Source organism: Littorina saxatilis, linkage group LG3 (genome assembly GCF_037325665.1).
Source record: "Littorina saxatilis isolate snail1 linkage group LG3, US_GU_Lsax_2.0, whole genome shotgun sequence".
NCBI lineage: Eukaryota > Metazoa > Mollusca > Gastropoda > Littorinimorpha > Littorinidae > Littorina > Littorina saxatilis.
In genome coordinates, this window is record NC_090247.1 from 49,494,702 (window position 1) to 49,508,323 (window position 13,622).

Here is a 13,622-nt window from a genome sequence, read left to right on the forward strand (position 1 = left end):
CATAGTTGCTACTTGCCAAATTTGTTTTATTTTTCGAAAAAATTAACAGAAAATCCAATATTTAGATTATTTGTTTGAAATTTGGTATGGACACAGTTGAATGCACACACAGTTCATTTGCATCTTCAAATCAATCAGTCAATCAATACGATTGGGTGCCGAGGCTGTCAAGTCAGTAGGGGGTGTGACTGCCTTGAGCAGCAACAACTGCCCGGCACCTTCTGGGCATGGACTGGATCAGATGCCGGATATCTTGCTGTGGGATGGTGTCCCACTCCTCCTGAAGTGCCTGCAATAGATCGCGGTGATTTGCCGGCGCTTCTTCTCGCCTGCGCACACGTCTGTCCAATTCATCCCAGAGGTGTTCTATCGGGTTCATGTCTGGCGACATGGATGGCCAGGAAAGCACCTGGACATGGTGGTCGGTGAGGAACTGGGTGGTGAGTCGTGCTGTGTGCGCGCGAGCGTTGTCCTGCTGGAATATGGCATCCTGGTCAGCCAGAAGAGGAAGGGCATGTGGGCGCAGAATTTCCTCCACGTATCGCTGGGCAGTTATGCGCCCTTGGACGTGCACCAGGGTGCTCCTTCCAGCGGTATTGATCGCCCCCCACACCATGACGCCTCCACCACCATGAACGGGTGCCTCATCCACACAGTTGGGCGCGTAACGTTCGTTTACTCTCCGGTAGACCCTCCTCCGACCATCATGTCGCTGGAGCAGGAAGTAGGACTCGTCGCTGAACCACACGTGTCTCCAGTGATTCCGGACGGTCCAGCGAAGGTGCTGGTTGCCCCACTGCACTCGGTTCTGGCGATGGCGGCGGGTGAGGACAGCTCCTCTGTGAGGTCTGCGAGCTCTCAAACCAGCTTCATGCAGGCGGTTCCGCACGGTCTGGTCCGATAATCGGTGTGGCCCGGGGAGAGCCTGGACAGAAGATGAGGCCGACAGGAAACGATTCCGGAGGTGGCGGAGCCGTATGAAGCGGTCGTGAGCAGCAGTTGTCGCCCTTGGTCTTCCCGCTCGTGGCAAGTCAGCAACGGAGCCAGTGGCTTGAAACCTGACCCACAGTCTACTGATGGTGCTCTGGGACACGTGGAAGTGCCTGGCGATTGCACTTTGACTTTGGCCTGCTTGTAAACGACCCAATGCAATTTGGCGGTCTTCTCTGCTCAATCGGGCCATCTTTCGTCGCTGAATTGTCGTCTGATTTCTTTGTGGCGAACAATCTGCTTTTATGGGTTTTGGAAGACATGGTGAGAGCTCAATATTCCCCGAGTTTCACGAGATTACACTGAAGCATGACGAGTGGTCATGCCAAATGAGCAATTTTGACATTGTAGCCACTGATAACGCATGCGTCACGTGCAGAGCTCACTTGTGGCAATGGACGAAAGGTCGACGACCAGATAAACATTTTCTGCAGTTTGGTGGATATCCTTGTAGCCATATAACTAAATTAACCAAATATTACAAGCTATGCGTTTCTTTTTTTGAACAGTATATTATCATTCGGTTCCAATACTGTTGTCAGATCTTGGTGATAGCGGGGATAGGAGACATGAGCCGCCCTGTTGAGAAGGTCAGCTTGGGTCAGTCTGTTGCCCTCATGTGTACAGGTGAGTTTTTTTCTTTTTTCTTCATCAGTTTTCATATCTTTATTGTTCAACCGCTGGGAATTTTGGGTCGCTTCCTCCCAGTGGAAAGCTAGCAACCTGGACTTATGACAGAAAGACCGAGGCCTACCTAAAGTAAAATAAAGACAGTACAAATGAATATAAACTAAGTTTTAGATGGCTAGATCTTTCGCCTTCCGTCTGATATCTTGGAAATAAGAGAACAAATGCTATTTATGAAATTTTGATAAATCAGTATTTGATTTAAAGTGCTAACATGTATAACTTGGGTTGTGTGATAGAAAAAAATCTGTCATAGTACCAACAGAAAACGACCGATAATCTCGGCAGTTTGTTTCGTGCTTTAGTCTAAGTATAGTTGCTTCCCTTCAATTACTTCGCTGTGGAATCCTTCGCAAAGAAATATTGTTCTACATTAAATAATAAACATTATTAATGATATTTGTTCCTGTTACATGTTTTGTGAGACCTTGTCGCTGTAACAGAGTTAATTCATTATTGAGACCTTGTCGCTGTTACAGTGTTAATTAGTTTTTGTGACCTATAGTCACCATTACAGAGTTAATTAGTTTTTGTGACCTATATTCACAACTACAGAGTTAATTTGTTTGTGTGACTTAGTTGACATTACAGTGTTAATTAGTGTTTGTGACTTAAAGTCGCCATTACAGAGTTAATTAGTTTTTGTGACCTATTGTCGCCATTACAGAGTTAATTAGTGTTTGTGACCTAGTCGCCATTACAGAGTTAATTAGTTTTTGTGGCCTATATTCGCCATTACAGAGTTAATTTGTTTGTGTGACTTAGTTGACATTACAGAGTTTATTAGTGTTTGATACTTATAGTCGCCATTACAGAGTTAATTAGTTTTTGTGACCTAGTCGCCAGGACAGAGTTAAGTAGTTTGAGTGACCTTGTTGCTGTTACATAGTTAATTAGTTTGAGTGACCTTGTCGCTGTTACAGAGTTAATTCGTTTGTGTGACCTAGTCATCATTACAGAGTTAATTAGTTTGAGTGACCTTGTCACTGTTACAGAGTTAATTAGTTTGAGTGACCTTGTCGCAGTTACAGAGTTGATTTATTTGTGTGACCTAGTCACCATTACAGAGTTAATTAGTTTGAGTGACCTTGTCGCTGTTACAGAGTTAATTAGTTTGAGTGACATTGTCACTGTTACAGAGGTAATTAGTTTGAGTGACCTTGTCGCAGTTACAGAGTTAATTCGTTTGTGTGACCTAGTCACCATTACAGAGTTAATTAGTTTGAGTGACCTTGTCGGTGTTACAGAGTTAATTAGTTTGAGTGACATTGTCACTGTTACAGAGGTAATTAGTTTGAGTGACCTTGTCGCAGTTACAGAGTTAATTCGTTTGTGTGACCTAGTTGTCATTACAGAGTTTTTTAGTTTGAGTGACCCTGTTGCTGTTACAGAGTTAATTCGTTTGTGTGACCTAGTTGTCATTACAGAGTTAATTAGCTTGAGTGACCGTGTTGCTGTTGCAGAGTTAATTAGTTTGTGTGACCTTGTCGCTGTTACAGTGTTAATTAGTTTGAGTGACCTTGTCGCTGTTACAGAGTTAATTAGTTTGAGTGACCTTGTCACTGTTACAGAGTTAATTAGTTTGAGTGACCTTGTTGCTGTTACATAGTTAATTTATCGTTTGTGTGACCTAGTTGTCATTACAGAGTTAATTAGCTTGAGTGACCTTTAATCGTTTGTGTGACCTAGTCGCCATTACAGATTTAATTAGTTTTAGTGACCTTGTAGCTGTTACAGAGTTAATTAGTTTGAGTGACCTTGTTGCTGTTACAGAGTTCATTCGTTTGTGTGACCTTGTCGCTGTTACAGAGTTCATTCGTCTGTGTGACCTTGTCGCTGTTACAGAGTTCATTCGTTTGTGTGACCTAGTTGTCATTACAGAGTTAATTAGCTTGAGTGACCTTGTTGCTGTTACAGTGTCTTTGTCACGTGCTGTTTGCTTGCAGGGTTCGTCTGGTCACGCTTCTCGCTGGTCATCATCCCCAAAAACTACAGTCTCTCCCTCGTCAATTCCATAGTGGGTCTCACCGGACTTTACCAGGTCGCGCGGATATTCAAGTAAGAGGAGTGGCAATCTAGCTGTTGTTGGCTCACGTAAGTGTAGCTATGAGATGATAAACTTTGTCTGTCTGTGCGTATGTATGTGTGTATGTATGTCTGTGGTAGAAACTTTAACATTTGACTGAACACCGAAATACTAATTTCACCTGGTTATTATCCAAGCAACATCTTCAAAATATTGAAGCAATGATCAACATTTCGTCGGCATGCGTGTAGTTAAAGTGTGTATCCAAAGAAAACGGGTGGTGGGTTTTTTTTGTGGGGATAAAAGCAGGTGACTGGTTTGTGTCGTGTGTGGTATGTAGACCAGGTCAGGGGTCAAGATCAGGTCAGGTCGCGTGAAGGATTGTGGTATAGATTCACTTTTCAGTTCTCACCGAGCTGCATTCGAAGACGATTTCACATTGTTCGGTTTCTTAGCTCAAGAAAAATAGATAAAGAAGATACCAAAAGAGATTTCCAACAGTCTGATCTGCACAGCGTGTTTCCAGTGTGCGCGAAGGAAGAGCTGTCGAAAGCGCAGTGTCGATCTGGCAGTCGTGTCCGCGGTAAGTAAAGACAGATCTATATAATCATAGTGTCTCCCACTCTTACAGCGTGTCACGTAAGCTTACTGATAATCCGTTTTGTTTGATTTCTTTCTATTTCAGCAGACACGGATATCAAAAACAGTGCCAGGCAGTCAGTCACCTCTAGTGAAATGAGTTGATCTAAACTACCTGTAATGTTTGGATGTCTTTGTTCTTGGTTCGATTTATGTGAATTTCAAGACTTGCAGTAGAGTCTCAAATTTACTCTGCCCGTATAAAACTGTCCACCATTTCTTTGAACATGCAGATATAAGAAAACGGAATGAATATGTTCTCAAAGTCAAAATGATTACGATTTTGCCTCAGTTTCAAAACTCTGTCATGGTTCTGTCTGTAAATTTTGGTGCCTTTCAACAACTTCCTTAAATTTGAAAGACAGTTTTTGAAAGCTAGATCTACCTAGATCTGTATTGCGTTTCATTCCAGACTCCTCTTTGATTGTGCTGTTTGCTGTTTACGCACTATCATGATTCGCTAATGTTTGTAACGCTTGGTAATCTTACCTTGCAACAGCTTGCTTTTCTTTGTTGGAATTTTCTTTCAAGGCAGCACAACGTAAGATTAGCTTCTTTTGGACAGCAGGTAGAATGCGAGTTTTTGAGACAACGACAGTCGTGCAAAGAAAGCTTGCTGTGGGTGTTTGTTCTACATAATGGCACATGTGATTCTGTATGTTTCCGCGGTTAATTTTAATGGTTTATTTTTTCCTCTGTTGGTTTCTTCCTCCTGAGTTGATTGTTATTACTCAAACAAGACCATAAGAGAGCAAGGGCAGATCCAGGATCCTAAGGAGGGGGGGGGGGGGGGGGGGGGGGGGGGGGGGGGGGGGGGGGGGGGGGGGGGGGGGGGGGGGGGGGGGGGGGGGGGGGGGGGGGGGGTTGTGGGGGTTGTGGGGGCACACCCGAACGTTTTTGGCATGCCCCCCCCCCCCCCCGATTGTTTTTTTCCCAAGGAAGCAAAATACTGTAACTTAGGGCCACCTGAGCTCAGAAACTGTCATTTAATCATCTCTCTCTCTCTCTCTCTCTCTCTCTCTCTCTTTCTCTCTCTCTCTCTCTCTCTCTCTCTCTCTCTCTCTCTCTCTCTCTCTCTCTCTCTCTCTCTCTCTCTCTCTCTCTCTCTCTCTCTCTCTCTCTTTAAACATTTTCACGAGTCTAAGTTTTTCATAGACTTATCTTCAGCTCCGTTCCATGATGTGTTTAATTGTACTGAGGCTGAGGAGGCGCTTAATTGTTTCTCAAGTATACTCTACCCGATTATTGATAAGCATGCCCCTCTGAGGCAACACCGAGTAAAATCCCCTACATTACCACCATGGCTTACTCCTGAGATTGTAGAAGCTATGGCACTACGTGATTGTTTTAAGGAAAATCAAAGGAAATCAGAATTTAAAGCACAACGCAATAGAGTTACCGAGTTAGTACGCCAGGCAAAAAGTAATCATTTTCATAAATTGGTTGAAGACAAAAAGGATGTTGCCACGCTTTGGCAAGCCATAAATGAAGTGTTAGGTAAATCCCAATAGCAGATTAAATAGCGCCATTTCTCCTGACGAATTCAATGAGCACTTTCTGTGTTTGGCTGATCGATTGAAACAATCTAAAAATGTAAATGAAGAAGTCGAGGGTGGGGACTCCCTGTTGTTTAGATTAAAAGAATTTTGTATTCATAAATTGAAATCACAAGATTCATTCTCTATCCCAACTATTGCCGTACATGCAATTGGAAAATGTATAGAAAACCTTCAGAATAATAAATCCATGGGGCCTGACAAAATCCCCCCGTCGTTGCTTAAATTTAGCCCCACCGTACAATAGTGGAATCCCTAACGTATGTGTATAATCTTTGCATTGAACAAAATATTTTTCCTGATGCATTTAAAACGGCAAAGGTCGTTCCACTTCCTAAAAATAAAGATGTGTCTGACCTTAATAACTTCAGGCCAATTCCATTGCTTCCTATTTTATCAAAGCCTTTAGAGAAGCACATCCAGAAGAATCTTCTGAACTACATGGAAAGGTGCAAATTATTTCACAACTTTCAATCTGGGTTTCGTCCGAAACATTCCTGTAGTACAGCTCTTAAGCTTTTGATCTTGTAGATCACACGTTACTTTTACATAAACTCGCATTGTACGTGAACAATCCCGCAACGTGTTCATTCTTTAAATCATATTTTGTCAACAGAACACAGTATGTTTCTATAAACGGTAAAACCTCTCCCAAAGGATGTTTAAAGAGTGGAGTCCCCCAGGGGTCAGTTTTAGGGCCTATTTTGTTTTGTGTATTCATTAATGACCTCCCCCTTCATATATATAATTCCAAAGTTAAAACGGATTTTTTTGCAGATGATTCGTCGCTTCACACAAACTGTAGGACTGTTCAAGAAATTGAAGTTTCCTTACAGTCTAGTCTGAATGAAGTCAACAGTTGGTGTAACCAGAATTTTATGATAGTGCACCCATGGAAGACAAAAAGCATGATTATGACAACAAGACAAAAACACCAGTCACGACCTCTTAAGTTAAAGCTTTCTCTGGAATCACAACCTGTTCAGCAGGTAACGGAACATCGTGTTTTGGGTGTGATAGTCGATCAAGAATTAAAATGGCAATCTCATGTACATTATATTTGTCAAAAAGTATCCAAGAATTTGTTTCTGCTATCAAAGTTAAAGCAATATGTCGATATCGCAACACTAAAACTATTTTATCATGCCCACATCGTATCCCATATTAATTACGCATCAACTCTTTGGGATGGCGTCTCTGATATTCACATGAAAAAGTTAAACTCTCTACATCGTCGGGCAGCTAAAATCATGTCAAATGGTCCACAATTATCAGCTGATTTGAAGTTAAAGAATCTAAACTACCTGCCGCTAGTTAAACAGTTACAGTTTAATAAGACTGTAATGATGTACAAAGTATATCATGGCGAAGTGCCCAACTATATTCAGGACTTATTTCACAGAGTCACCGAAAGGTACGGGTCTTATCAATTTTCTACCACCAATGCCCAGGATTGATTTGTTCAAAACTAGTCAAGCCTTCTCTGGCTCTATGGTGTGGAACTCCATTCCGTCTGTAATAAGATCATTAACCTCACTGAAGAGTTTTAAACAAGCTCTGCATAATCATTATATGTCTACCTAGATGGCTATATCTAGTCTTAACAATGTGCAAGTAGCTGTCAACAATTGCCAAAGCTTAATGAATTACAAAAATATGTTCTTTATTACATGTATTATGTGGAATTTATGTTGCGATTTTCCATCTTCAACATCATCATCATCATTATCATCATCAAATCAACATCATCATCATATCATCATCATCATCATCATCATCTTCATCATCATCATCATCATCTTCATCATCTTCATCATCATCATTTACACCATATAATCATTGTAAGCATTAGTGTAAACGTTGGTATTGTGTGAATTTTACCGTCGATCACTTTACATGTGTAACCTCAATTAATATGTTGTATGTTTCGCCTTTGATTTGTATGTTGCTTACTTTGTCATTTTGTGCTTACATGTCGACTGTTTGCTGGGTCGTTCGTTTAATTTGTTTATTTGTCATGTTGCTTTACTTGTTTATCATTTATTAGACATTTGTATTAGAAGTAAGGACCGGTTGTAAGAAAAGGCGTCGCCTTAAACCTCTATCCTTGAAAAATAAAGTTCCATCATCATCATCATCATCTCTCTCTCTCTTTTCCCTGAAAGGGGGGCCCGGGCCCCCTTCGCCTCCCCCCCCCCCCCCCCCCCCGCCCTAAATCCACCACTGGAGAGTACCTCAGTTGCTCCTCAAAATGGACTGTGAATAGTGTGTTGACTGTGTTGACCGTCAGAATTATTTTAAGAACCAGGCTGCTGCAGTCAGTTGACATGTTTCGCATATTGTAGGGTTCCCATGCTGCATAAGTAAAGTGGCTTGTATAACCCGACTATTCAGTATCAAAACATTGTTTATATTTGTGTAGGTTGTAGTCATCACAATTAATCGTATTTTGCCTTTTGTTTCAGAAAGGAGGATAAGTGACAAGATCGACGCAGCCTCAGCCACATGACGACTTCCGAATTTAGATCCACTCGGTTGGTGACAAGTCTTGATGAAAAGTATAAGACTGAGGACAGCAGTGGAAAAAGTGACCACATGGCAGGTACCTGTTGCTTGGTGTCTGCAGTGAAAAAGACAGATAAGCGGATGGTAGGTTTCCAAATGAACACAGTACCCGCAGATCTACTGCTGATTTACGACGGACAAGCTACAATCCAGGGCAGAGAACACTGCAGCGTTGTAATCCAACTCTTCATTTGTTTCAGGAAAGCACGTCCTTACAAATTAACATTACAACTCTCTGATACAAAGACAAAGTGCATAGTGTACCACAGGAACATCCCGATAATTGAGTGGGGCAGGATTAAAAAAATTCCCAGGGCTGCAGTGAGGAAGTACACGGTTTTTCTGTCATTGACCTTAATAGTTTTCCCACAGCCAGTATCTATATATACGACTTGTGTCTCTGTGTGTGTGTGTGTGTGTGTGTCCGCGATGCACGGCCAAAGTTCTCGATGGATCTCTTTCAAATTTGGTGGCCATATTCAGGTACACCCCGGACACAACCTGGTCGATGAGATATTTCAACACGTGCTCTCAGCGCGCAGCGTTGAACCGATTTTGGTTTTTCTCTGGATTCATTCCCAGTAACTGTTCCTTATCTTCTCCAGTGTTTTCAGCGTTTATCTCCCTTCCTTCGTGTGGCGTCAATCCATATTCCTGTTTCTATTTTTAGAAGGTCACTGTCAACAACGCTCAATCCATATTCCCGTTATACTATTTTTAGAAGGTCACTGTCCCGGCGAAGTGTTTTGCGCGTTTATATCCCTTCCTTCGTGCGGTGCGCCGGCGAAGCCGGCGTACACCCGGCAAAGCCGGGTCCCCGGCGCAGCCGGGTATTCGGCTCGACTTCTTCCCGGCGAAGCGGGTATTCATCTAGTGCGAAATAATGGTCTTCTTGGTGACTGTTCATGCCCAAAAACGCGGAGCTGGTTGACAGCAGGACAATGTGTCACTGAACAATATCATAGACTTCGGAGTGCGAGGACCAGGAAAATAACCTCATGTGAACCTGTCTAATGCCTCGGTCTCACATCTACGAATGTCACCCGACTTTAGGTAGTCGGCTGGAAGTCGGAAGAGGTCGGAGAGTTCGTGAGAATTAGCAATTTTGTTTTTGAAAAGTCGGTTAGTTCGGAAAGGCCCTTCAGACTGTTTTGAAATTTTCAAAACAGTCGGAAGAGCCTCCCGACTCAGACGAATAGAAATGTGTTGGGTAGTTGTCGTAAGCGTGTCGGTTTAGTCGTAAGGCGATTCTGATTAGTCGTAACGGTAGTCGGAAGACTCGTAAGGGTGGTCGGATTTGTCGGTAGCATAGTTTCGTTCGGATTTGTCGTTAGGGCAGTCTGATTTGTCGTTAGGACAGTCGTTAGCTAGTCGGTTTAGTCGTTACACTGGTCGTGAGAGTCGGCTATTGTTCGGAAGTTTTTCAGCCGGGCCTGTCGTAACTGCAGTCGGAATTGTCGTTTCTGCAGTCGGAAGTGTCTGGACACATGTCGGATTTGTCGGCCCTAAAGTCGGGTGGTTGTCGTCTGCTTGTCGGCTACATGGTCGGATCAGTCGTAAGGACAGGTCGGGAGTGAAATTTGGAGCCGAATTTGCATCCGACACTTCCGACCTAGCCGACTTAACTATCCCCGACACTTCCGAAAAATCGTATATGTGAGACCGAGGCATGAGTGTGACCATCGTGACACTCGACTCATATTTTTTTACTCTTAGTCGTATGACAATTCCAATAATATATTATCTTGATACGCAAGCTCTGTGTAGGTTAATAATTGTAGATAAGCTTTGCCATGATCATTATGCTGATGCAGTTAAGAAGTGTGTGTGTGTGTGTGTGTGTGTGTGTGTGTGTGTGTGTGTGTGTGTGTGTGTGTGTGTGTGTGTGTGTGTGTGTGTGTGTGAGAAAGAGAGAGGATTGCACAAGATCTCCTTCAGGGACAACTACACCAACAACAAATACACATTCATTTTATACGTTTACCTTCTTTTGAAAGTTATACATGGAGTAGATATGATGCGTTAGTTTTAACTCTGTGAGACTGTGTGTGTGTGTGTGTGTGTGTGTGTGTGTGTGTGTGTGTGTGTGTGTGTGCGTGTGACGAGTGATTGCGTTTGTGTTACTGTTTGTCGATTTCTTACGGGAGCCTTGAAGGCTTCGCCTCTTGTTGTTGTAGTTGTTACTTTTGTTTTTGACTCACATGCGAAGCAAAAGTGAGTCTATGTACTCACCCGAGTCGTCCGTCCGTCCGTCCGTCCGTCCGGCCGGCCGGCCGGCCGGCCGGCCGGCCGGAAAACTTTAACGTTGAATATTTCTTGGACACTATTCAGTCTATCAGTACCAAATTTGGCAAGATGGTGTATGATGACAAGGCCCCAAAAAACATACATAGCATCTTGACCTTGCTTCAAGGTCAAGGTCGCAGGGGCCATAAATGTTGTCTAAAAAACAGCTATTTTTCACATTTTTCCCATTTTCTCTGAAGTTTTTGAGATTGAATACCTCACCTATATATGATATATAGGGCAAAGTAAGCCCCATCTTTTGATACCAGTTTGGTTTACCTTGCTTCAAGGTCAAGGTCACAGGAGCTCTTCAAAGTTGGATTGTATACATATTTTGAAGTGATCTTGACCCTGAACTATGGAAGATAACTGTTTCAAACTTAAAAATTATGTGGGGCACATGTTATGCTTTCATCATGAGACACATTTGGTCCCATATGATCAAGGTCAAGGTCACTTTGACCCTTATGAAATGTGACCAAAATAAGGTAGTGAACCACTAAAAGTGACCATATCTCATGGTAGAAAGAGCCAATAAGCACCATTGTACTTCCTATGTCTTGAATTAACAGCTTTGTGTTGCATGACCTTGGATGACCTTGACCTTGGGTCAAGGTCACATGTATTTTGGTGGGAAAAATGTGTAAAGCAGAAGGTCAAGCATGTGAGTCGTATGGGCTTTGCCCTTCTTGTTGTTGTTGTTGTTGGTGGTGGTGGTGGTGGTGTTGTTGTTGTTGTTGTTGTTTTTGGGAGTGGTACTAGCCAATCTCATGGTGCCTTACCAGGCCGTGTAGATAGCGAAGAGGAATTATAGCAGTCTGTTGTGGTGGTGATGGTGGTGGTGGTGGTGGTGGTAGTTGGAGGTCAGCAGTCAACCTTACGTTTGACCTCACGAGGCATTACCAGGTCGTGTAGATGGCCAAGAGGAATCATAGCAGTCTGTTGTGGTGGTGGTGGTGGGGGTGGTGGTGGTGGTGGTGGTTAGAGTTAAGCAGTCAACCTTATGTTTGGCCTTACAAGGCATTACCAGGTCGCGTAGATCATAGTTAAACCAAGGGAGAGAAGTGGCGCTGTTTGGTAGCAGTAGTTCACAGTGGGCCTCATTGCATGCTGTCATCTTACTTGGCCAGGGATGTTGTTGGCATTTATTTAATGTTCTTGAGCAAATATGCCAAAATAACAAGAAAGGTTTCGGCCTTTTTCATTTTAAGCAATCTTGGCATCACTTTCACCAACAAGATTACTTTCCCCGACAAAAAGTTCCTAAGGCAATTTTGCCAAACGAAGGCAAAGTTTTAGATGATTTGAAGATGTTCGCGTTTGGCATATTGTTGTAACTGTTAGCAGTTGGAGAGGGTGGCAGTCCTCCATAGTGTAAATAGTGGTCGTAATACATGTTGTAGTAGTAATCAAGTATACAACGTTCTGAAGCAAATGATATTTACGGCATCGTCGGCACGCGATAACATATTTACTGCATATGTTTCAGACACCACACATCGCCAAAAGATGAAAACGCGCTACCCCCTTCTGAAGAAACTAAGCCGACATCTTGATGAGAATGAATGAAGGAAAGAAAGAAAGAAAGAAGGACAGAAAGAAAAATATAAAGCTGATCAAAAATGATTAAAACAAATCGCAAAAACATTGCTGTCACTGAGGATGACATTTGAGGATGAAAGCCGCTTGTTCCTTTCAATGCTTGTTATTCTCTCAGGTGCCAGGAGAAAAGGTTCAGTACAACCCTCGCTTACTCTATGACGCGTGTCGTATGCATAAAGAGCGATTACTTCCCTTTGGTTATTTGATATATTGCTGTCACTGCTATGTACAGTTTGATTTATTCGCATACCCTATACTAGGTCCTGTGCCCTATACTAGCTCCTGTGCCCTATACTAGCCCCTGTGCCCTATACTAGCTCAAATGGAACCTAACTTCATGATATCTTTCAGTGTCCATTTTTTAAATAAAGAAAAGATGTGCTAGTTTTACTCACATGTGTGCACATCTTCTTGGAGAGTGACATATACACACATGCATGCATACTCGCGCGCTCAGACAAACACTCACACACACACACACACACACACACACACACACACACACACACACACACACACACACACACACACACACACACGGCACACGGTCTCTCTTCCTGTCACACACACACACACACACACACACACACACACACACATTACACACACCATATTGTGCAGTCAATCAAAACATACAGCGTTCCCAGTACCTCGATTTGTAGCCTACTTAGCTGTAATAACTTTTAAAACTTCACCATGAAATCCTTTTCAAAAGCTTCTATCTTTTTATGGGATCACAGAAATGTCGGTCGTAATTTTCACGTTGGACAAACAGCTAGGAAGCATTCAGTGCTTCGAAAGACAGCAATTATTCATGAATAATGGCTGTGCACCCCAAAGCACTCAGAGCCCCCGGGTTCAGCTTTTATATGCACGCTTAGAGACATGTGCGACAGTTTAGACCCCATATTCAATTACTGAGCAAACACTAGACAGCCGCGATCGATGCAATCGAATTTAAATCGATCTGCAGTAGATTTATGGCACAGGCGTTTGATAGATTGATTTTTTTTTCAAATTTCAAACGCACGCGCAGTGACAACGGAATTCACGAGGACTTCCTGAAACATGACAAGAGTATTTTTTCCACAATCGAATGGCTTCAAATCTATTACATTGACAGAAAGTCGATTTGCGTATTTTAAGTAAAACTTAGTCCTTCAATTGCCAGGTGAGATACTATCTTTCTTTTAAATTCTGTTGTTCTGGAGTCAGTCTTATTGGGACAAGCTGACAATCAATGAACGGAAAATGATACCAGCACGGATAAT

The 13,622-nt window shown here is 42.7% G+C and overlaps 1 protein-coding gene across 1 annotated transcript in view; it reads left to right on the forward strand.

The window, feature by feature from the left end:
* LOC138962549 (mitochondrial pyruvate carrier 2-like) overlaps positions 1-12,396 on the forward strand; it is a 16,784-nt gene extending 4,388 nt beyond the window's left edge. The window contains exons 4-6 of the mRNA XM_070334394.1: positions 1,533-1,617; positions 3,624-3,735; positions 12,239-12,396. Of these exons, the coding sequence (XP_070190495.1) occupies positions 1,533-1,617; positions 3,624-3,735; positions 12,239-12,305 (264 nt within the window). The 3' untranslated portion in view covers positions 12,306-12,396. The remainder of the gene's footprint in view (positions 1-1,532; positions 1,618-3,623; positions 3,736-12,238) is intronic.
* Positions 12,397-13,622: the final 1,226 nt, after the last annotated feature.